Here is a 25,110-nt window from a genome sequence, read left to right on the forward strand (position 1 = left end):
TAAGAGCGACTTATCTGGGGAACGGAGATCTCTGGGAGGTGTATAAGGAGAGAGAAGAGAGGAGAGATATTGAGGGGCAGCAGAATGAACACACTTATAGGTCAGCAATAAGATCTTGAACTGTATGCGATGGCAGATAGGGAGCTAGTGAAGTGATAAGGAGAGGGGTGACATGAGCGTAGCGAGGTTGGTAGAAGATGAGTCGTGCAGCAGAGTTTTGCACAGATTGCAAGGGGGGGAGGCAACACTGCGGGAGATCAGTTAGGTAGATTGCAGTCATCTAAGCGTGAGGTTACGAGAGTGTGGCCAAGGGCCTGAATAATGTGCTCAGAGAGAAAGGGGTGAATTTTGCTGATATTGAAGAGATAGAAGTGACATGTCCATCTAAACTCATTGATACCATGTTGGTGACTGCTCTCATGCACATTCTAAAAAATTGGAAATCACCTTCGCTACTAAATTATACTTTTTGGTGGAACTCTCTGAGTATGTATCATAGATTTGAATCCTATGCATATGAGAAAAGAGTTACATTCCGAACCTGCATGAACTTGAAATATAACAAATCTCCATGGTCATTCTTAGATTCCTATGTGCGCTCATCTTCTTAGACACTCCTGTTATCCTTTTCTTCTCTTCTCTCTTTCATTTTTCTTTCCTTTTTCCTTTACTGCTCTCTCTCATCTTTATCTTACATATCCCTTACATGCACCCTCAATAATTGGAGCCTTTGCTCCTCTATAGCTAAACATAGATTTGTATACTCTATATACAGAAAGCTTTATTTTGTTTCTATGTACTTTAAATGATTCTTGTATCCTTTAAAATACTTAATAAAAATTATTGAACTGAAAAAAAGAAGTGACAGGTCTTAGCAGCTTGTTGGTTGTACGTAGAAAATGAGAGGTTGGAATTGAAGACGACTCCAAGGTTACGAGCAGAGGAGACTGGAACAATGACAGCATCATTTGCTGATATGGAGAAAGGAAGAGGAGCAGAGGGTTTAGGAGGAAATAAGAGCAGCTCAGTCTTAGACATATTTAGTTTCAGATGATGGCAGGACATTCATGCAGCAATGTCAGCCAAACAGGCAGAGACTTTTTCTTGGTCTTTAGGTAAAATTTCAGGTGTAAAGAGGTAGATCTCTCTGGTTACTCTGTCCTAAATTTTCTCTTCATTTTGTCTTTTCCCTTCACTGGAGTTCCTTTCTACCCTAACCCTTGTTAACCGTGTCGAGCTTTGCGAATGTAGAGATGTTGCGGTATACAAACCTAAGGTTTAGTTTAGTTTACTGTATATGCGACTTTCTCTGAAATATTTTGCCCTATATAAAACCCTAGGGATTAAATATTATTTTTTTAAATAAAATTTTCTATACCATTCTCCCAGGAGAGCTCAGGACAGTTTGCATGAATTTATTCAGGTTCTCAAGCATTTTTCCCCTGTCTGTCCTGGCAGGCTCACAATCTATCTAATGTACCTGGAGCGATCAGTGCAGTAGGTTGGGGGCTTGATTACGATCGATCTCATTTGCATGAGGGCGCCCCATGAATCAGCCCCCCCAGCCATGGATTGGATCGCTCACGGATCGGATCCGATCCATGGCCTTAGTGAATCTAGCCCTAAATCCTTTAATTTTTTCTTTTACACATAAAAGGAAATCAGTTTATGATCGCTCTATCCAATATCAATAAATTCTGGTGTCTGGCATAAGGCTCTTTTTAATCTCGAAGAGAGAGACATCAGATGAAATAAGTTCCCTGCTTTATGCGTAGCAGCCTGCACTATCTACTTTAAATTACAAGCTCTAAACCAGTCTCTCTCAAACTTTCTCGAGCTGGGGCACACTAAAGGTAGTGGCCATGGCTTGAGGCACCCGGAAGCACGTGAACATCACCGTGATGACATCACACACATGCGTGACATCATCACGTCGACATCCACGCATGCGCAGAGGCCGTCCAGACAGTCCCCGAAATGCCAGTAGGGCATGCCAGCAGGGGAGTCTAACAAATGTCAACTGAGTACCCACAACCACAGACCTCCCAAGCTCCACCCTAGACCCACCCAAGCTCTTCCCCAGATCTCACCCCCTTTACTAATTGTAATTCAATTTTTTCCATTCATTTTTCACATACACACAATATGCACAGCAGATATAAATTCTCAACATTGACACATTTCAATCACTATATTGAAAATTAAATCATTTTCCCTACAATTGTTGACTGGTGACTTTATTTTTCTGTGCTTTTAACTATGTTTCCATGCCTTTTTATCCATTGACTGTTTTTCTCTCCTTCACTTTCTGCCCTGCATCCATCTTTGACATTAACTTAACATTCAGTTTTTTCTATTTTTCTGCTTTCTTCTCAAAATCTACTTTTCCATGTCTTATCTTCCTTTCCTCTCTCTCTCCTTCCCTCCCCATTTCCATGGTCTGACGTCTCTCTTCTTCCTTCCTTCCCCCCAGTAGTCTGACATCTCTTTCCTACCCTCCCTCTGCCCAATGGTCCAACATCTCTCTCCTTCCTTTCCTCCCTTCCCAGTCTGGCATCTCTCTCTTTCTCCTTCCCATAATCTGGCATCTCTCTCCACTACTACTACTACTACTACTATTATTATTATTATTTCTATAGTGCTACCAGAATCCCCTCCTTCCTTTAGTCATCTCTCCTCCCCCCCCCCCCCAGTGTAACATTTTTATCTCCCCTCTTCCTTTCTGCCTCCTGCAGTCTGTCTCCCTTCCCTTCCTCCTTTCTGGCTCCCCTCCCAATCCAAAATTTCTCGCTCTTTTCCACCAGTCCAACATTTCTTTATCTCTTCCTCCTGCAGGCTTCCTCTCCTCTGGTTCTCCTTCCCTCCCTTAACATCTCTCTCTCTCCCTCCTTGAGTCCAAGTTTTCACTCTTTGCCCTCTCCCTCCCCCCCCCCAAGTGTGACATTTCTCCTTCTGTCCTCCCCATCCATCTCACCCTCTCCATGTCAAACTCTTTCTGCCTCCTGTACACTTTTTCTCTCTCTCCTTGCCTCTTCCCTCACGTGACATCCTTTCTTCCCACTCCCAACATATGTTCTCTCCCCATGTCCATTTCTCTCTCTCTCATCACTCTCACTCCTCCTGTAACAATTTTCTATGCTTCCTTCCTCCCAAACCCACTCACAGCTGTTATGCTCTCTCTCCATCCACCATCTCACCCCTACCCTCCAGCATCTTTCCTCTCCCTCCCCTTTTGCTAGGTCCAGCAGCACCTCTTCTCCCTTCCCTTTCCCTGCCTCCTGTCCAGCAGCACCTCTTCCTCTCCCCATGTCCAGCAGTACCCCTTTTCCCTTCCATCTTCCCCCTTCCCCCTGTCCAGCAGTATCCCTTTTCCCTTCCCTCCTCCCCAGTCCAGCAATACTTCTCCTGTCTCTAGCTGCAGCTCACTGTGTGCTTTTAACTTGGCCACAGAGATACTACTAAAATTTATCCTAATTCAGAAATTTATTTAGTGACTACCCTCAAATTTAATCTCTTCTTTAAAAATATGACTGTCCCTCCTCCCCTTTTATGCTTCATGCATGCTCATTCCCAATCATAACTCATAGGGCAATATTCCATAACCACTATCAAATCAGATTGCACCAACCACAATTCAGTCACACATAAAATATCAAAGATATATACCATACTCCAATAAATCTTAAATAACTGGAGTTTTCATATGAATAGATCTAGCATTCACCAATCCCTCTTTCAATAACTTCTCGTTCTCACATATATCATAACATAACATAACATTATGCTTATTAACCGCGTAACCAGAAGTTCAATGCAGTTTACAAAAAGTTATAAAAGTAAACATGTTACATAGAATAAGATAATTCATTAAGCAGTCAAATATTTAGAAAAAAGATGGGTCTTCAATTGTTTTCTGAAGTGTCCATAAGTATCCCCACACAACTTCATTTGCTTCACACATAATACACAATTTCCAAATTTATCCAAACTTTTCCTCACTCCATCTAAATTTCCATACCTCCCTTGTCCCAAAACACTAGAATATACCCATTCTTGCCTACTACCCAAGATTCTCTCAATCCCACTTCTAATCCACTAATTCCTAAAAACAATATTCTAAATAATATACTCATTCAACCATCAATATTAAAATATATAAAACCCCTCACACACTAAAACTCAATCTTACAAATAGGATTCCAATAAGATTCTCACATTCACAAAATCACTTCTCAGTTGCTTTGCAAAGGCATGCACCTTCGACTTGTGCCTTAGATGATGTGCCAAACAGTGAGGCGTCGTTTGGTGTCTCTTTTAAATCACCAAGGTGTTTGACATGAGGAGTGGGCAGAGCTCATTTCCATGCCCAGATGTTACACCACTCTTTGGAATCAGCTGGTCACAGTAATAGTCTCAGGAAGGGTAGCTCAGATGTTGGCAGCTCACCCTTACTCTCTTAGTTTAAATCCTTGAGAAGTATGACGTGAGAAGTGGCCGTAGCTCGCTCCCATGCCCGGATGGAACATCACTCTCTAGAATCAGCTGGTCACAGTAATAGCGTCTGGAAGGGGAGCTCAGATGTTGGCAACTCACCCTTACTCTCTCAGTTTAAATCCCTGAGGTGTCTAACAAGAAGAGTAGATGGAGCTCACTCCCATGCCTAGATGGAACACTGCTCTTTGGAATCAGCTGGTCACAGCAATTGTATCTGGAAGGGGAACTCATATTGACTGAAAGTTGTTTATATATTAAAAATTATTGTCTATATTTAAGAGCCTGCTATCAGAACAGAAGCAGTAAGTGCATGTGCCAGAACTCTGTGATTTCCTTCAAGGAGTATTTGCTGCACTGCTGTTTTCAATTAGCTTCAGAGAAAAACTATCCTATGTATGTGAAGGTCATATAGAATTATAGATACACAACCATAAATAACAAAGCTGTAATACTATCAATGGGGGCTGTTGACATCATCAGCTGTGAGACTGAAGGTCAAAATGCCTGTCAGTGCTATGAAACCATGAAGATGCATTCCAATTGCCTTGTAAATTATGGTTCAGTGAATTTTATTTAATGAATGGACAGCTTCTTTGGACTTTTTTTTTGCCTTCCATCAGCACTTTTTCCTTTAAAAAAAGGATTATATTTTACTGAGATGAGAAGCAGATGTGTGTGATTTAAAAAAACTAAAATCATCATGATTCTTCTTATAATTTTAAAAAACTGAAAACAATGTTAGGGGGAATTCATCAAAAGGTGCCGATTTAATGTGCATTAGCATTTAGCGAGCGCTAAATCGGCTAGCGAACCTTAGTAAAAGACCCTCTATATTTTGTAGGTGGTAAGTGCTCACATGCTAAGCAATATAGATGTGCTGATTAGCTCAGAAATGCCCACTCCCCCCCTCCAAACATGCCCCCTCCAGAAAAATTAATAAATATTTGTAAGTGCGTGGTTTGCACATTTGGAACATATCGTAGGATGCCTCAGTGTTTCCCACAGTAAACCATTTTAAGCTGCCGTAAGCATGTGCTAGTGCTTTCCACAGCTTCGCAAATGAGGCCCTTGAACTGCTAAACAGAAACATTAAAACTGAGAATATCTAACAGATCCCAATGAACTATTCCCCTTCTGTTGTTACTTGTAGAATCTTTTGTATGCTCAATCTTTATGAATTCAAGCAATGAGATGTCCTTTTCTACCTTGAAACTGTACCGCTAACCAAGCGTAAAGGCATTATTTTAACTTAATTAATTCTCAAGAGGGTTGCAATCCTATAAACACACTGTGCACCATCATTCATGATGCTAGCAGTAAAAGTTGCCAGATCAGTGACCATTAAACTTGCTCCCATTACTGCTCAGGCATCTCAGTTATTCTGTCTCTCCTAAGCACACTAAGCTATTCTTTCTTTGATAAAGCACGAATGGTTGTGAATTAGCAAATTGCTGACAAGATTTGGCAACAAAAGAATGTTTTAGCTAGAAAGTAAACAGCAATGTTAGTTTATGGTTTTCTCAAAATATCAACTATCCTATTTCCAGTTAATTCTATCATCACCTATTTGACTACATTTCTGGTTATTTCTGGTTCAATTTTTTTTCTATTTATTTTTTTTATTATAATTTTTAAACCATCACCATATATTTTCCTGTCAGGTGTCCTAGTTGGCTATTTCCAAACAGTCTGGATTTCCTCCCTATAAAACAGACATGGCTCGCGGGACATGTATCTAACCAAAGAAATAAACAAAGAAGAGTAGCCAAACCCAGCATGGGGGAATGGAGGCTGAGCATGTGGCAAGAGACAAAGAAACATGACTTATCTTATATGTAGTCCCTGAAAGAAAGGCCACATATAGGATAACTCACTTTATTACAATCTAGAGCTGAACTATTTATTTATTTATTAAACTACATATTGAGAGAACATTGCTTATATAATATGATCCGGTGAGGAGATAGCATTTAAAGCCTAAGACAATGAATGACAGGAGTCTCAGGTGGTATTTCTGAGGGTCATTAAAAGTAATGTTTATATAATAAACCAATTGAATGAGAACTGAAGGTGGAACAAGAAAGAATTGTCCCACAATTATAATATCTAATCAACCACTGACACATGCTGACTCAACACTACCAGTGTTTTGGCACAAGAGTGTCTTCTTCAGGAGTCTAATGTTGCCAAAATAGCGATTCTGGTTCATTACACGTCATCAATACCACTCACAGAAATCTTTAGCACTTGAAGCGTTGCTGATGCTGCTGTTTTCTTTTACTTTACCACACATATGTGTGAAAGATTTCTGCAAATGGTATTAAGATCTTGGCCTATTCAGTAGGGAGTAAACCAGGGTTTCCCGAGTACCCAATTTTGTTCAATTTCTACCCTCAGTAGCTTGCATGCTAATTGTTACATGAATGATGATGACAGATCCTCTTCCCTTTGAAAAACATTATTGGATAAGACTGAGGAATATTTAAACTAATGTCTTTCTGCAATAATGGTCTGAATGAAGTCAGTACATTCAAGTTAAATTTTGAGAAAACCGAGTTAATTGCTGTCAAATGCTTACACTTCTTTGACACTTTCTGAATTTGTATTTTACCCAGTGCTTGAGGTGAAAAGCTTGAGTCATTTGAGACTTAACTCATAAATTCAATAGCCAGGTTGCAAATGTGATTAGTAAAACATATGTGCCCATTTTTCCTATCTTCTAATTTAAAAACTGTGATGCAGACTATTATGCTGCCCTACACTTTGACTATTGAACTCAATTTATAGTATAGGTTACCTGTAATATCTTTGCAGCAATTATAGCTGGTGCATAACACAGCAGCAAGGGTGATTATGGGAGGAAAATGCTGAAATAGGGTCACATCATTTTTCATAGCTTTACATTGGCTTCCAGTAGGCTTAGCTATCAAGGAGACTGATCTACTAAGCTGCAGAACTGTCCATGTGTTAGTGATCTGTTTTCTAAGTATGCAAATTGGATCAATGGAAAATTACATGTGGAATCTTCTGTAGCTAAGGGGCTTGGCAGAAAAAAATAACTTCTCTTGTGTGAGCCAGAAGAATAACCTTAGAGAAAAATTCCTTCCAGCCTCTGATATCTTAATTTGCCATGTCGAGAAATGGGCTGTGACATGGCAAATGAAGTTTAACGTGGACAAATGTAAGGTGAAGCATGTTGGTAACAAAAATCTTGTACACAAATATAGGATGTCTGGTGCAGTACTCGGAGAGACAACACAGGAAAGAGACTTGGGAGTACTGGTCGACAAGTTGATGAAGCAGTCCGCGCAATGCGTGGCAGTCTGCGCAATGTGCGGCAGCGGCGAAAAGGGCAAACAGAATGTTTGGAATGATTAAGAAGGGGATCACAAACAGATCGGAGAAGGTTATCATACTGCTGTACCGGGCCATGGTATGCCCCCACCTGGAATACTGCGTCCAGCACTGGTCGCCGTACTTGAAGAAGGACACAGTACTACTCGAAAGGGTCCAGAGAAGAGCGACTAAAATGGTTAAGGGGCTGGAGGAGTTGTCATACAGTGAGAGATTAGAAAAACTGGGCCTCTTCTCCCTTGAAAAGAGGAGACTGAGAGGGGACATGATCGAAATCTTCAAGATAATGAAGGGAATAGACTTAGTAGATAAAGACAGGTTGTTCACCCTCCCCGAGGTAGGGAGAACGAGAGGGCACTCTCTAAAGTTAAAAGGGGATAGATTCTGTACAAACGTAAGGAAGTTCTTTTTCACCCAGAGAGTGGTGGAAAACTGGAATGCTCTTCCGGAGGCGGTTGTAGGGGAAAACATCATCCAGTGATTCAAGACAAAGTTAGACAAGTTCCTGTGGAACTAGAACGTACGCAGGTATGGCTGGTCTCAGTTAGGGCGCTAGTCTTTGACCTGGGGTCACCGCGGGAGCGGACTGCTGGGCACGATGGGACCACTGGTCTGACCCAGCATTGACAATTCTTATGTTCAAGCTGAATAGATACTGGCTGGATAACATATTATGTTCCATTCTTCTGGAATCCCATTGGAAAGTTTGTCAAATGTGATCAGATTTAAAATTTAGCAATTAGGATAAAATAGGGTGTGTGTGCTTCAATCTTTGATCTGGAAGGGAGAGGGGGGAGGATGATTTGAGGGAGTGGCATTCTTTATAGAATACTAACATAAATGGGTATATATATTGTCATAAGCCCGACTCCCATTCCAGCCTTGTGCCAGTTAAGAGCCCCAGAAATCACCCAGTGAAAATGGTTAGAGCTGACCAGTATGTCTTTGCTGGGCAGGATCAGAAAGCTCAGGCTGAGCTCAGGCAGGACTTAGTGCATAGCCCTGAGAAAACCGGTTTGGTCCCTTTAAAACCTCCACCTTTGAAACTGCTGACCAAACAGGCTAGAAGGCAGCCTCAGCTGCAGAAAGCCCTTCCCCTGCGTAGGGCTAGGCATGGCACAGCAGCTCTTGAGCATTTAGAGAGCTGGCTGTCTCAGAGAGGGCAGTCTAAGGAAGCTCTCATGTTGAAAGAGCCTCCACCTCTTCAAGAGCCAGCTAACGTGGAAATGCTGAACCAAGAGTCAGAAGAAGCAGTCCAGATAAACCAGGAACCTGAGGAGATGGACTGGAGTGCTTTGCCAGAGTTTGTGCTTCCTGAACCAATGGAGGTAAGCTAATTGGATTGTGAGCTTGTTTTTGAAAAGTTTTCTTTTTCTGAACTTTTTGGGTTTTGGCTGTTTGGCTGCTGGGACAATAATTTAACTGCTGTTATGTTTTGAAGGAAGTCACTGCTGAAAAGTGAATTTTTTGTGTATGCTAGAAGAAGGAAGTGTGCCCAGTAAGTTATTTTGCTTGTTTGGAAGTTTGTTTGTTTTTTTGAAGCCAAGATGGCTGCTGCAAGCTGAGGCTTGGCTGCAGTAAAGCAACACTAGCAGTGTCCTTCTTAGAGTTGGAAAACCCTGAAGGCTGGGGCAGGATCTGTCCAACATCTATGAGGTGGGATTTGAGGGTTAATTTTGCTCTTTGTCTTGACAAGGAGCCGCTTTTGCAAATCCGCCAACCTTCTGCTCTTGAACTCTGAGGAGAAAGGAAGATCCATAACATTTCAATGTGATGAGTTTGTTTTTCTGTTTGCATTGAAGACTACTGAAGCTTGAATTGAGTTTTGATCTATTGCTGTCACAATGAAGTAAGACTTATCTGGGACATAAGATGAACACTTTTGAGTATTAATCGGGCCAGGCCTGTTATTGTTGCTATTATTTTTGCACTTTTGCTTTTCTTGTATTCTTTTGGCCCTGACTGGATGACAAATAAATTTAAGTTCATTCTTTTGATACTTACCTTTGTGGTACCATTTTGTTCATTAGCCACAAGGTAAGCTCTCCACTACAGGGTCTTTCTCCCATTTGAGGAAGCACGCCGGGGATATCTTGTGGTTGTGTGTCGGTCCCTGCTATGCCCTAAGGGATGGCCATGCTACAATATGTATATCTGCTTAGGCATGAAAACATATGCTAGCCATAGAGCTTTGTATGTGTGTTACATACTCATGAGCCTATAGAATACCATAAGTATCATATGTCTATTGGGGCAATTCTATAAATTGGCAGCAAGGTGTAGGCACTAAGATAGGGTGTGGTTAGTGCATATTCTATGGTGACTTCTGGGTATGGCTAAACAGTTACAAAATATTAGTGCAAAGCCACTGCAGCATGCTAATTTATTATACGCCAATGGCTGGTATAAATTGGCGTGCCTCTGTGTGCCATGAAACTCACTCAGCTGATAGTTTTCTATAAGTTATGCACATTGGTGACCCTCCCTTAGAAAAGAACTAGAGTTAACATCTTCAAACTTCAAGGAAGCACATACTTGATTCTTGTAGACTACAGCTTGGAAATAGTGTACTTTCCAGCCACTCTGTCATGAAGTTCAACGTTGAGAAATGTAAAGTACTACATGTGGGAAGCAGAAACCCAAGGTACAGCTATACGATGGGAGGGATGTTATTGAAGGAGAGTATCCAAGAAAGGGACTTTGGGGTAATGGTGGACATGACAATGAAGCTAACGGCACAGTTCGCAGCAGCCGCTAAGAGAGCGAATAGAATGCTAGGTATAATCAAGAAGGGTATTAATACCAGAACAAAAGAAGTTATCCTGCCATTGTATTGGGCGATGATACGTCCGCATCTGGATTACTGCATCCAATATTGGTTGTCGTACCTTAAGAAGGATATGGCGTTACTCAAGAGGGTTCAGAGGAGAGCGACACATCTGATAAAAGGTATGGAAAACCTTTCATACGCTGAGAGATTGGAGAAACTGGGACTCTTTTCCCTGGAGAAGAGGAGACTTAGAGGGGATATAATAGAGACTTACAAGATCATGAAGGGCATAGAGAGAGTGGAGAGGGACAGATTCTTCAAACATTCGAAAAATAAAAGAACAAGAGGGCACTCGGAAAAGTTGAAAGGGGACAGATTCAAAATGAATGCTAGGAGGTTCTTCTTTACCCAACGTGTGGTGGACACCTGGAATGCGCTTCCAGAGGGCGTAATTGGGCAGAGTACGGTACTGTGGTTCAAGAAAGGATTGAACAATTTCCTGCTGGAAAAGGGGATAGAGGGGTATAGATAGAGGATTACTGCATAGGTCCTGGATCTGTTGGGCTGCCGCGTGAGCGGACTGCTGGGCACGATGGACCTCAGGTCTGACCCAGCGGAGGCATTGCTTATGTTCTTATGTTCTTAACAGCCAAAAAATAATAATCTTTGACAGATGGGGATGCCTAGATGAATGGTAATCAATTACAAATTGCAATTTATAGCTAAAGAGTTGACATTGTTTTTAATGAAAATAATTAAAACTCATATTCCATCTAGTCCACATCACCCACAAGGAAGTGGAAAGGACAAGAACACAGTCCAAGCGACCAACAGAATTTTAAAATAAGATGCTTTGCTAATTTTACTTAGTTACAGAGTGGCTCTCATAAATACAACTAGGCATATATGAAAACAGCCTAGACCTCTGGGCCCTGATTCTATAAAGTCCACCTAAAATTAGGTGCTGATATTAGCACTGATTCTATTAAACTTAGGTGCCCATTATAGAATCACACTTACAGGCTCATAATCAAAAAGCATAGACGTCCAAAAAGCATCCTAAATCGGCACTTGGACATACTAATCACCAGGATGTGTAATTGCCGATAATCAAAAACATATTTCTGTAAGTCTAGTGAGGTGTTCCAGCCTCTGTATGTTCACAGCATGAGAAGGGCATGGAGGAGGCGTGTTATGGGCGGGCTTTGGGCGATCTCAAGAGTGGGTTAGAGATGGCCATCTTGCAGTGATAATCAAACATTTTGCAAGACTTCTTGGATGGAACTTATACGTTTGAAACTAGACCTGTTTTAGAAGAGTCTAAGTGCCACAAAGGTGCTCAAGCTGACCATATGACCATGCATGCATCAAGGTAAGACACCCCTATACTCCCCCAGTGCTCATTGACCCCCTCACACACTCAAATATCAGAATACAAATGTACACATCTGCCTCCAGAACATTAGCACCTGGTATAGGAAAGCCTAGTAAAGCTGCACACAGGTGTCTTAAGTAGCCTGGTGAGAGGAGTAGCAAGTCCCGCTCTAACCACTTCATTTATAGTGGAAAATGTGAGCCCACCATAACCTCCCAAAACCTTACTCTACTGCCATATAGGTGCCACCTGCAGCCATAAGGGCTATTGGGGTTATAGACAGGTGGGTGCAGTGGGTTTTGGGGAGGCTCACCATAATCTATGAAGGAGTTCTGGTGAGATGTTTATTTGACACCCTTTATGTGAAGCTCACAGCAGTGCCCTCTAAGGTGCCTCACTGCTCTGTTGCCATGTCTGGGTGGCCAGTTCATTACAGGACTGGCCCCCTCCCATGTCCAAATAGTCTTGTTCTGGGCATTTGGGACTTGGATGAAATTTTGGTTGAAAATGTGGATAGATGTCCTGGTGGTCTGGACATCCCAATGGCCTGGATGTCTAGATAGAGGATTTAAAAAATATATATATTTCTAGATGTATGGTGGTTTGCCTTTTTGAAAATGGTCATTTTCTTACCGGAGAATTTGGATGTCTAGTGCTATACATCCAAATCGGACTTAGACATATGTTTTGAAAATACCCCTCTTAGCGTCCTATCATTTAGGCATCCTCAATTTATGTCAGAGTTTTCTTCACCTAAAATTAGGTGCTGATATCGGAACCTAATGGCACCTAATTCATATAGAGATAATTAACTCAAAAATATGCCCATGATCTGACCCTAACCATGCCCCTTTTGGTGTAGATGCTTTGGGCTAAATGCCTACTTTTTATAGAATTGAGTTTTTTAAGTTAGGTACCTAACTTTCAATTGTCCAATTAAAGCCTATTATGAGTTGTTAAGTAGCAATATTGGCACCGATTAAGCCTAGTAATCAATTAAGTTAGGCTTTGATATCATTACCTAACTTTAGGCAGACTTTACAGAATCAGGGCCCTGGTTCCTACTGTAGAAGAACATTCGTTTCCATGATGGCCTAATTTGAGAGACATTTGTGTTACAGGTGACAGAACAAAGACAACCTTTAAAGTATGTGCTGAAAAACACTACAAAGTGAAGACTACATGAGTTAGATCCTGGTTCTCCAAAAAGGCTAAACTGTTTAGAATTATATCATTTATTTAAGTGGTGACATGAGCATTTTTGGCCATTAGTACTAGTTTTCTATAGAGAAAAGTAGTACTTATTTTTCTTTACGGTTTAAAATAGGCACATAACTTATGCCTTTAGTGGGTTATAGAATTACCTTCTAGATTTAGGTGATAGCAGAATGCCTAGATAAAGCCTACACTATAAAGAAACTTAAATGACTACTTTCTTTTCAGAGTATTAGCACCAATAGCCAATAATATGACTATTTTATAAAGACACACAGGATAAGGAACTCAAGACCCTAGCTTTTGCTGACAATTTGTTTCTGATTCTTTATCTACTGCTCTGGACCTTATTTCTGAATATGGGTTTCACTCCGGCCTTTCTCTCAAGTTGGATAAAGTCTTTCGCTATGCCATCTTTGGCGATTGTACAAACTCAATGGCCTGGGACATTTCCTTTGACATGGGTTGCATCTCATCTTAAATATTTGGGAGTTCTTATCCCTAAGGATCTTGCAAAGTTATATTCTTTTAATGGTGATCCTCTTTTCACCTTCACATCCACCAAAAATACGATTGTGGCAAGCTTATCCTCTCTCATTAATGGGGAAAGTCAGTCTTTATAATATGTTAATAGTACCCAGCTGATTGTACATTTTTCAGGTTTTACCTTTTTACTTATTGCATTCTGATGAACAAAAACTCATCCCCTTGGTACAACGTTTCCTGTGGTCTAGCAAATGAGCTCAGCAATCCTACCGTATAGCAGCTACATCCTGGTACAAAGGGGGATTGGGATTGTTGAATATCAGATACTTAACCATAAGTTGTGGTAGGGGACACCTTTGTCTTTACTAACACTTCCCTGGAGCTTTCTTGTTTTCGAGGTGGTCACTTTAGTGCATACCTTAATTCTATCTCTTCTCCTCGAACCTGGGCTTTACCTCTGCGAGTTTTATATAGGTCTCTGAAACGCGTGTGGCAATGGGTTTGTACATTCCATATGGTTAGTGCAACCATCTCTATTTTTCTACCTTTATGCTACAACCCCAAAATTTCCTACAGGTATGGAGGACTCTCACTTTCTGCGATGGAAAGCAGGGGGGTATCCACTTTTTGTTTCATCTGGTAAGGGAGGATGGATTTTTGTTCAACTTCAACAAGAATACGATATTCCTCCCACTGACAGTTTTGCATATATGCAAATTCATCATTATGTTACTTCTTTAGGGAAGTCTAATCTTAACTTCCGCCGTCAGGAGCTCCTTTCAACTGCCTATACTTTTGGCTCCTAGATGCGAGTACCCCTCAAATTTCACCATAGGTATTTGAAGGATGAGACCCCTTGCTTGACCATCTTAGATTGCAGGCCTCTTGGTCCTGTGAACTCCAATTGGAGCTTCCCGTAGATACTGTGTTAGCAGCTATCCGCTCTGTGGAAATATATGTCCTGGAAGCAACATTATAAGTTGGTGTTACGTCTTTGCATCTCGCCGAAGAGGACTTATCTTTCTCGGTTTTGGCCAACTGCAGCCTGTCCTAAATGTGGCCACCCAGAGGCCAGCCTAGGTCACATGTTTTGGTCTTGCCCCTCTGTCATAGCCTTCTGCACCCGGGTTTTTAATTTTGGCAGCACAAACTGGAAGATGACTGTTCGGAGTTCCCCTATGATTTTATTTGGTGTTCTTCCAGCTCACCATTTCAAACAGAGGGGCACAGCCACTTTTCTTAAATGGACTGTTCTGGTTGCCTTGAAATGCATATTAATTAAATGGTTGGACTCTGACACTCCCACCTTTTCGCTTTGGAGAACCCAGTTGATCACCTTGCTGATGTGGTAGCGACGGGATATTACTGACTTTTCTTCAGCACGAGGAGTTCAATTCCAATTGACTTGGGAGCTGTTCTGGTCTACTATGACTCTCTTTGCACGTAGTCGGCTTTTGGCTTGCTGATGCTGGTTTTGTGCAACTCCTTGTACTTTATTTCTTTTTATCACATGTTCCTGTGATTTTTGTTTCTGGACTCTGGAGAGCGACTTGGGGAGGGGAGGGGGTTGTAGTAATCTACAGTATATTGTTCTTTATACACAAAACTGTACTCTTCTGTATGATCTGTACCTTTGCTGGATTTGGCTCAATAAATATGATTTGACTATAAAGACACACAGGTACCCTTTAATAAAACTACATTATGGGCTCCTTTTACTAAGATGCACTAGAGTTTTTAGCGCACATAGGAAATTACCGTGCGCTACATGACTAGAACTAACGCCAGCTCAATGCTGGCGTTAACGTCTAGCGTGCATGGAAATGTAGCATGTGCTATTCCACACGTTAAAGCCTTAACACAGCTTAGTAAAAGGAGCCCTATATATGGAGTTCTCTCATATGATCTGAAAGTTAATATTTTCTCTTTGTTCAGCTTTATTTTAGGATTTAAAGATAATTTGTTTTTCTATGTTGTGTTTTATTTTTTTTTCTGAATTCCTATGGTAATATGCAGCTTAATGGCTTTTTTTTTGACAAGCTACTTTGCCTGTAAATTTGATAAAGAACAAAACCTTGATTTCTATCCCCCTCTTGATATTTTAGATTAATTATAAAATAAACCATGCACAACGGGTTTCTTGCAAAGCACTAATGAATTTCCACTTAACATAATTTGAATGTGTTTTAAATGAACCATCCATGAAATAATTATTAAATTAATTGTATAAATAACCTATTGCCATTTATCCCTACTGTTAAGAAATAATACACCTATTAAGAAAATAAGACTGGGTAATTTCTTTCAAGTGTATACTTACTCTCTGTCAATAACCAGACATGTTACAGCTTCAGCAGAAATCACATTCGCAGTTCTTACATCTTCTCTATAAAATAAAAGAAAAATATATTATATACAACGTACAAAACTGCATCTTTTATTAAATCAACATTACTCCATCACGGAAAACTGAACCAAAAATTAGTGCAGGTGATGAGAGCATGCATTCTGAGAAGTGCTGGTACAGTTGGGAGAATGCTTGCCTTAGCCAAATCGCATTCTGTCTTCCCTCTTTTTTAAGTTTTCATGCAGATCTCTCATCCCAAAGTGGTTCGCAGAAAGGGGTAAATTTCAAGTTCATTTATGTCTTGATATACTGCAAGCCGCAGTAGCATTGATGCGGTTTACAATACAAAAGAAAGATTTATCAGAGAGGAGGGAAAAGAAAAAAGAGTGGGGGTAGAAAAAGAAAAGCAGAACTACATTCACTGATAGGAAAGAAAAAAGGTCCTTCTTTAAAGTCATTTACCCTAGAGAATGACACGGGGAAAAATTCTGTCCCCATCACCGCCCTGTCCCTGGACCACCATCTTCTGCACCGCCCCATCCCCGCTGTCCCCTTCACCGCTCCATCCCCATCTCTGCCGTCCCCTTCACCGCCCCGTCACCATCCCAGTTGTCTCTTTCACCGCCCCGTCCCCTTCCCCGTCTTCAGCATCTTCTCCTCTCCATCCACCCACCTCCAGCACCCTTCACGCGGTCCAGCAGCTCCCTCACGCCGACCAGCCATGCATTTCCCTCCCTCCCTCCTTTTCCCTTACCTTTTCTTGGTGAAACTGGCGATTTCTATAAGGCTATGAACTGTATTACAGCCAGAGCCTTGAAGTCGCGTCGGGTTGCCTGCTAGAAAAGTCTCCTCCAATGTAATTGGAAACAGGAAGTTGCGTCAGAGGAGACTTTTCCAGCAGGCAACGGGACGCAACTTCAAGGCTCTAGCTGTAATACAGCTCATAGCCTTATAGAAATCGCCAGTTTCACCAAGAAAAGGTAAGGGAAAAGGAGGGAGAGAGGGAGATGCATGGTCGGCCGGTCGGCAGGAGAGAGTGGGCTGTTGGATTGAACGCTCATTCACCGCGCGTTCATACTTGTTCACCGTCCCGTCTAATCATTCACCGCTCCACGGGGCGGTGAATGGCCTTGTCCCCGATCTCGTGGTGACCTTTTTTTTTGGTCACATTTTTTGCGGGTTACCCGCTGCTAGCCGCAGGTAACAACCACCTTGTCATTTTCTAATTTACCCAAATAAATAGGCTGCTGGAAAATAGCCAATCCTTCCCTTGGCTAAACCTATGCGTGAGAATCAACTGTACATTTACCCTGTTTTACTAAGGTGTGCTAACCGATTAGCACACGCTAAACGCTAAGGCGTCCATAGACTAACATGCACGCGTTAGCGTTTAGCGCATGCTAAATCGATTAGTGCACGCTAATCAGTTAGCGCACCTTAGTAAAACAGGGCCTCACTCTTACCAATGGGAGCAGGGTTAGGCCAGGACAAACAATAAGACACATATTTATTTAAAACTTTTTTTACACTATTTACAAAAAAAAAAAACTAAACGGTTTACATAAATTAAAATATACCAAAGCTAAAAACAAACCATATCATAAAATCTACATAGTTAAACAATTTATTCTCTTCAAATACCACCTAATAAATCACAAAAATGCAGTAACAAACAGCTGAGTTTTTAACTGTTTCTTAAATTGAAACCAGTTTGCAAACCAGTTGGACTACCAGAGCATTCCACATTTTGACACTAGCAATACAGAAAGCCATCGCTCTAGTGTCTGCATAATTTCCCTGCGCTATTGGAATGAATAGCTTTTGATTTTCATAGAAACATGATGACAGATAAAGGCCAAATGGCACATCCAGTCTGCCCATCTGCAGTAACCATTATCTCTGCCCCTCTCTAAGAGATCCCACGTGCCTATCCCAGGCTTTCTTGAATTCAGACGGATTCACTGATTTGGATCATAAAGATCTATTAGGCTTATAGATTGCCACAACTTGTCAAAAGTACCATGGTGTTTGATCATAAATAGTCTAATGGACCACAGAAACAACTTTATGTTGCACCCAAAATACACATATGTTTGCATCTGAAAAACTACAGGACCAGTATTCTAAACATTCATGCAATGGTTGTGTTGAATCTATAAATGCTCATTTTGAAAACTGTTAGTGCTTATATGCTTGGAGGGGCATAATAAAAAAAAAATGTCTAAGTACCCTTTTGGCCTAGGCCCTAAATGCTGAAAGTAGAAGCAGGGAAAATGCCATTCTCAAAAAAAAAAACATCCAAAAGGAGGTTGTTTTAAAAAATAATGGCCTGCCTCTACGTTCAGCTGTTTAAACACTCAGACCACTACTACGTCTACACTAACAACATATAATCAACCAAAAAAAAGCCTAAGTCCCAAATGCCCAAAACAAGAGCTTTAAGGCGAAGGAAGGGCCAGTCCTTTGCCTACAAGCTGGATTGTGTAACCGGTGTCTGTCAAAAAGAACACCAGTTACAGAATCCCCCCCCATCAACGATTGCAGCAGGAGAGATAGCCAATCTCTCCTGCCACGGTCCACCCCTCCCCCCGATCGGATTGGGCAGGAGGGAGCCCAGTCTCTTGTGCCCAGCAACTCCCCACCCCTCCCAACACAATCGGGGAAGGAGGAAGCCTAAGCCCTCCTGCCTTGGTGAGCCGCGACTCTCCAGACATGATCGGGGCAAGAGGGAGCCCAAGCCCTCCTGCCTCGGCGAGCCGTGACTTTCCCGACACGATCGGGGCAGGAGGGAGCCCAAGCCCTCCTACCCCGGTGAAACCCCCTACCCCCACCCCCTCTAAGATATGGGCAGGAGGGATCCCTGGCCTTCCTGCCCTCGACGCACCCCCCCATGATCGACCCCCCCCCCCCCCGAACCCCCGCTTGGGCTTCCTCCTGTCCTGATCATGTCGGTGGAGGGTGGGCAGGTTGCCGGGGCCGCTGAGTTCATCGCGGCAGCCGCGATCAAAATTCTGATCCACAAGTGTCGCTATGCTCACATTATCCCTCTCCTCTAGTCACTTCATTTGGCTCCCTATCCATTTCTGCATACAGTTCAAACTCTTCTTATTGACTTACAAGTACATTCAGTCTGCAGCTCCTCAGTATCTCCCCTCTCTTATCTTTCCCTATACTCCTCCCCGGGAACTCTGTTCATTGGGTAAGTCTCTCTTATCTGTACCCTTCTCTACTGCCAACTCTAGACTCCATCCCTTCTAACTTGCTGCACCATAAGCCTGAGCCAGTACATCAAGCTCCGTCTCTGGCAAATTTCAAATCTGGACTAAAACCCCACTATTTTGAGGCTGCTTTTAACTCCTAACTCTTGCAATGTCTGTTTTATTATTCCCCCTGTGACAAATTCCCCACCCCTATTTGTCCTGTTTGTCTGTTTTGAAAAGATTGTAAGCTCTATTGAGCAGGGATTGTCTCTTAACATGTTTAATATACAGCACTGTGTACATCTGGCAGCGCTAAAAAAAACGATAAGTAGTAGTCGTCATTTTGGCTCTGTTTTATAAAAGGATCCTCTTGTGAGCTCTGTTTCTTAGGTCTGCACTGTTCCACTCATGCAAAATTAAGCTGAGAATATAATACAGGGAAAGGCCACACCATGAGGGACTGTCACAGTGATGTGATTTATACAGACATGATGATTTAAATACTGCTCTAGGGATACCCCATTTCAGCATCAAAATAGAGCAATTATCCAATTTACAGTAAACTACTGTGCCAACGAGACAGAGAGCAAATGATGAAACTAAATTAACATAACTTGACATCAGAATGGAAAGAAACAGACTATAGGATCTCCCATAACATTTAAAATGTCTTTCAGCAGCACAGTTGCCAAATAATGTTAAAGAACTGATATATCTAGAAAGAAACATTTATGTTTAGGCTGCTATGTTAGGTATAATCCCCTGGATTCTATATAAGGCACCCAAATTTGGGTACCGGGTAACCAGTTCTTGACCCATCCCAAGGGCACTCAATTTATTTATTAGACATCTGTGTGGAACACTGTCAAAGGCTTTGCTAAAATCAAAATACACCACATCTAGCGCGCATCCTCTATCCAATTCTCTGGTCACCCAGTCAAAGAAATTGATCAGATTTGTCTGACAAGACCTACCTCTAGTGAATCCATGTTGCCTCCGGTCCTGTAATCCACAGGATTCCAGAAACTTGACCATTCTTTGTTTTAAAAGTGTTTCCATTAATTTGCTTACCACAGAAGTCTGACTTACCAGCCTGTAATTCCCTACTTCTTCCTTAGTTCCACTTTTGTGGAGAGGGACAACATCTGCCCTTCTCCAGTCCTCCGGTACCACTCCCGACTCTAGAGACTCATTGAAAAGGTCATTTAGCAGAGCTACCTGAACTTCCCTAAATTCCTTCAGCACCCTCAGATGTACACCATCCGGCCCCATCACTTTGTCTACCTTTATTTTAGCTTGAAGTAGAATTAGCAGAGGAAAGACTGGAAAGCAAAAAAAGGAGAAACTGGAACCAACATGATGGAAAAATAAAATGTCCAGTCAACAAAGGTAGAAAGCATTTTATTTTTAATTTATTAACTAAAATATGTTAGCTTTGGGAAATGTACATAGCAGATGTCTTTGTATTGTGTTCACTAGAAAAGGAAATGCATTTCCCTTTCTTTTTCTCTACTGTTGTTTAACGTCTTGGGCTTCCCAGTTTCATTTTTGTCTACGTATTTTTATTGCTAATTTGTGATCCTTGCTATGTATTTGGTGAGGGTATGTTGGTGTGATTGTAAAGACAGGTAGATACATCAGAGGGGAGACAGGGAGGAGCGACAGGAAGTCAGCGGGGTTCTCCATCACTTCCTTGCACGCTCAATTAATTCAGTTTTCTAACCTGGGCTCTACCAGACCTGAGCCATGATTTAGCTGATGAGGATCCCCAAGCTTCACCAGCTGAGGACTGTCGGTGGCAGCATCCTTGAACTACTAACAACTAAGCATGGGTGTTGGCATTGGTGGGTCATGGATGTTTCTGCTCTCTGCCAAGCTTGGTAAAAGGGAGTTCTAGATGTCTTTGGAGAAAGTCTTTAGAAGAGTGGGAAACTCAGGCCCACCCAAAATTGGCAATCTTGCTAAGCCATTCGTATAAGTATATTTAATAAAATAAATGTAAATGCACATACCTTGGAGCCTGTGTTGAAATAAGCATAAAGAAGCACCCTGGTCTAAAATTACATAAGAACATAAGAATAACCTTACTGGGTCAGACCAATGGTAAATCAAGCCCAGTAACCTGTTCTCACGGTGGCCAATCCAGGTCACTAGTACCTGGCCAAAGCCCAAGGTGTAGCAATATTCCATGCTACCGATACAAGGCAAGCGGTGACTTCCCCCTTGTCTTTCTAAATAACAGACTATAGACTTTTCCTCCAGGAACTTATTCAAACCTTTCTTAAAACCAGCTACACTATCTGCTGTTACCACGTCCTCTGGCAACGCGTTTCAGAGCTTAACAAAAAAAATTCATCCATTTGGTTTTAATGGGGAGAGTATGGCACAGTGGTTAAAGCTATAGCCTCAGAACCCTGAGGTTGTGGGTTCAAACCTATGTTGCTCCTTGTGACCCTGGTCAAGTCACTTAATCCCCCATTGCCCCAGGTACATTAGATTGTGAGCCCAACGGGACAGGGAGAAATGCTCAAGTATATGAATAAATTAATGTATAAAATCATTCTGGGCTCCCCTGGGAGAACGGTTTAGAAAACTGAATTGATTAATTAATTTTTGAATCAAATTTAAAAGTTTGAAAATAATTAAAAAGGGATATACAAAATTATACCTGATTACCCTCTAAATCTGTGAAAATTAGCAACAGGCATGGACTTTACATCCCTATGTTTAGGCGAATTTTCAAATGAAACTTTCAGCTCATAAGTTCAGTTGAAAATAAGTTCTAATTTACCCCCACCCCCACCCCTTTTATAAAACCTTAGTGTGGATTTTAGTGCCAGCTGCAGCGGTAACAGCTCTGACACTCATAGAATTCCTATGAGCATTAGAGCTGTTACAGCTGCTGCCGGTGTTAAAATCCGCATTATGATTTTGTAAAAAGGAGGGAGTAAACAGTTAATTTAAATACCTAATTTAGGGACTCTGTTTTGAAATATAAACCTCAAACTCTTTTCCAATCCATTTCCTATATTTATTTTTACATTTTAAACTCCTCTTTCCTTATGTGTTCTTCTTAAATGATAGATATCCACAGTCACGTTTGCAATAATCGTGTAAAGCAGTTTATGGGGAAAGAAACTGCAGACTTATAATCTATAATGCAGGCTATAGCCCAACGCAAAATATTTACTCCTCCAAGTGTATCAAAACCTGCAAAACCAATAAAGAATAAAGTAATAAAAATAACAGATGGTCACCTAAGGGCCTTCCAGGCAATACTTGCAAATCTGTGACAGGTGTTTATGGAGCGTGGTTTGGGAAGTTTGCAAACTCCTAAAAGAGATGCACAGAAAAGGTAAAAGATCTGAAAGAATAGGATTCTAAGTAATAATGTATAAACAGGTTATGAAGAGAGAGAACAGTTTAGTTTCTAGATTAAATCTGGCAGACACTGCAACCATTAGGCATATGTAGGTTTACCATATGTCTCCAGAAATACGAGGATGGATTGAGACATCCGGATTTTACTTCCATTGCATTCAGTGGATATAAAACCTCAATGTCTCTCTATCTGTTCTTCTTACTTCCATTGCTTTCAATGGAAGTAAAACCCGGATGTCTCAATCCGTCCTCCTTTTTCTGGAGCCATATGGTAACTCTAAGCATACAACAGGCAAGTTTGTAACTGGGCACACATATGAGGCACAGCCAGAACTTGATGGCTAAAATGGAGCTGATCATCTTCCTGCCTAAAACCACCTCCCTACTTCCCTTGTTCTATCGCTAAAACCTGCCGCCTCTTCCTCTATAATATTACCAAAATCCAATCCTTCCTTTCTGAGCACACTACCAAAACCCTTATTCATGCTCTCATCACTTTGCGCTTAGACTACTGCAACTCGCTACTCTCAGGCCTTCTGCTTAGCCAACTTGCTCCTCTCCAATCTGTCCAGAATTCGGCTGCATGGCTCATATTCCGGGAAAGCCACTTTACTCACGTTTCCCCTCTCCTAAAGTCATTTCATTGGCTACCCATCCATTTCTGAACACAATTCAAACTCCTCTTACTGACATACAAATGCACTTACTCAGCTGCCCTTCGCTATCTCTCTTCACCTATCTCCCCCTATATTCCCCCATAAGCTCTGCTCAGATGGGAAGTCCCTCCTATCTGTGCCCTTCTCTTCCTCTGCCAGCTCCAGACTCTGTCCCTTCTACCTTGCTGTGCCATATACTTGGAGCAAGCTGCCCAAATCCCTACGGTGGGCTCCATTTCAGGCAGTGTTCAAGGCCCAGTTAAAAGCCCACCTCTTTCAACTCCTAACTCTTCTCATCTTGGATTCTGCATCCCCAACCCTATATGTCATGTCTGTCTGTCCAAGTTAAATTGTAAGCTCTTCCAAGCAGGGACCAAATGTCAAATGTACAGTGCTGCGTACGCCTTTCAGCACTATATAAGTGATAAATAGTAATAGTAGTAAGAAAAGTGTTCAAAAACTTGTAAGTTTCATGATTCCACATTGTTCTCTTCTTGGTTGGGCTGAGAACTTTTCAGCAGCCCCTCGTAATACTCAATAAGTTATACACATAAGTGCAAGTCCCACCCAGATTTCATCTATGTGCATGCCTACCTTAAAATATGTTCTATGTAAGATATATATAAATTTACTAATAGTCTTTCAATCAGTTCTTAATCCTATATAAGACATTATCTCCTGTTCCATAACTTTCTAATTTCCTCATAAAATAAACTTCTCTTTATTATGACAGGGGTTGCCATGGAACGTAGTATGGCTATACAACAGGGACATTATAAGAAGTTTTTGAAGGTTTGGTGGCCATTGACAAAATTGTGCAAAGAATGATTGGTGAATTTGCCCTCTGGTCATAAACGTCCAGGGTGGGTGGGTGGGAGAGCGGGTTGGAACATATTTTTAATTTCTTAATTAGAGTGTACTTATTGAATATAGTTGGGGGGGGTGATATATATATTTGTTATAGATTATAATTTTAATATATTTAAGTGCTTTCATAGTGTAATATGATTGTATTATATGTTGCACTTACTTGTGGTTTTAAAATGAATAAAGATAATAATTTTAAAAAATAAGTCTTTCATGAGGTACTTTGTCAAATGCCTTATGAAAATCGCAATAGACAATATCACCAGTTCACCTTTATCCATTACTGTTACATGCTACTATCAACACTGGCATCCGTTGAAGCTTCTCAGCTTCTTTTTAACCATTATTTAAAGATCCGATAATGCCAAATTTAAACAAATACAGTTAGGCATTATATAAATAGTATCCTGATCAGTACAGTACTAAATCCACTGAAAACAGTGCATCTGAAGGGATTTCTATTATACATGGTACAGTAGAAGCTATATTGTAGCCTACATTAAAATAGATATAAAAGTCATCTCACCAGGAATTTATAATGCACCTGCTGAGGAATGACAATCACCTTGTAAAACGTCTTTACTCTAGAGCCAGGAGTAGGCCAACTTTTTGACTCTTGGGCCACAATGGGTTGTTAAATTTAACAGAGGGGCCGGACTAAGAGCAGATGGATGGAGTGTTTGTGTGAACTAATATAAATTAAATGTAAATGTAGCCTCCCGTTCTTGCAGTGACTGCTTGCTAGCATAGTTAGCATGCTTGGTGGCAAAGTGACGGCTGAAATTGTATTCTTTGAAAACCGCAACAGTTTCCTGGCATATCAGACATACAGCCATTGATCAAACTTTGGTGAAAAAATATTTTGCTGTCCACTCCCTCTTAAACACTCGGCATTCATTGTCCACTTTTCTTTTCATTGGTCCGCTCATGTTTACTATGGGGCTCAAAACGCAAATCAAAAACAT

General features: G+C 41.3%; 1 protein-coding gene across 5 annotated transcripts in view; it reads right to left on the minus strand.

The window, feature by feature from the left end:
• PRKG1 (protein kinase cGMP-dependent 1) overlaps positions 1–25,110 on the minus strand; it is a 1,424,783-nt gene that overhangs the window by 119,759 nt on the left and 1,279,914 nt on the right. For all 5 annotated transcript variants that reach the window (XM_033943780.1, XM_033943783.1, XM_033943781.1 and 2 more), the window contains one exon: positions 16,015–16,080. In XM_033943780.1, the coding sequence (XP_033799671.1) occupies positions 16,015–16,080 (66 nt within the window). The remainder of the gene's footprint in view (positions 1–16,014; positions 16,081–25,110) is intronic.

The sequence above is a fragment of the Geotrypetes seraphini genome, chromosome 4, assembly GCF_902459505.1.
Source record: "Geotrypetes seraphini chromosome 4, aGeoSer1.1, whole genome shotgun sequence".
NCBI lineage: Eukaryota > Metazoa > Chordata > Amphibia > Gymnophiona > Dermophiidae > Geotrypetes > Geotrypetes seraphini.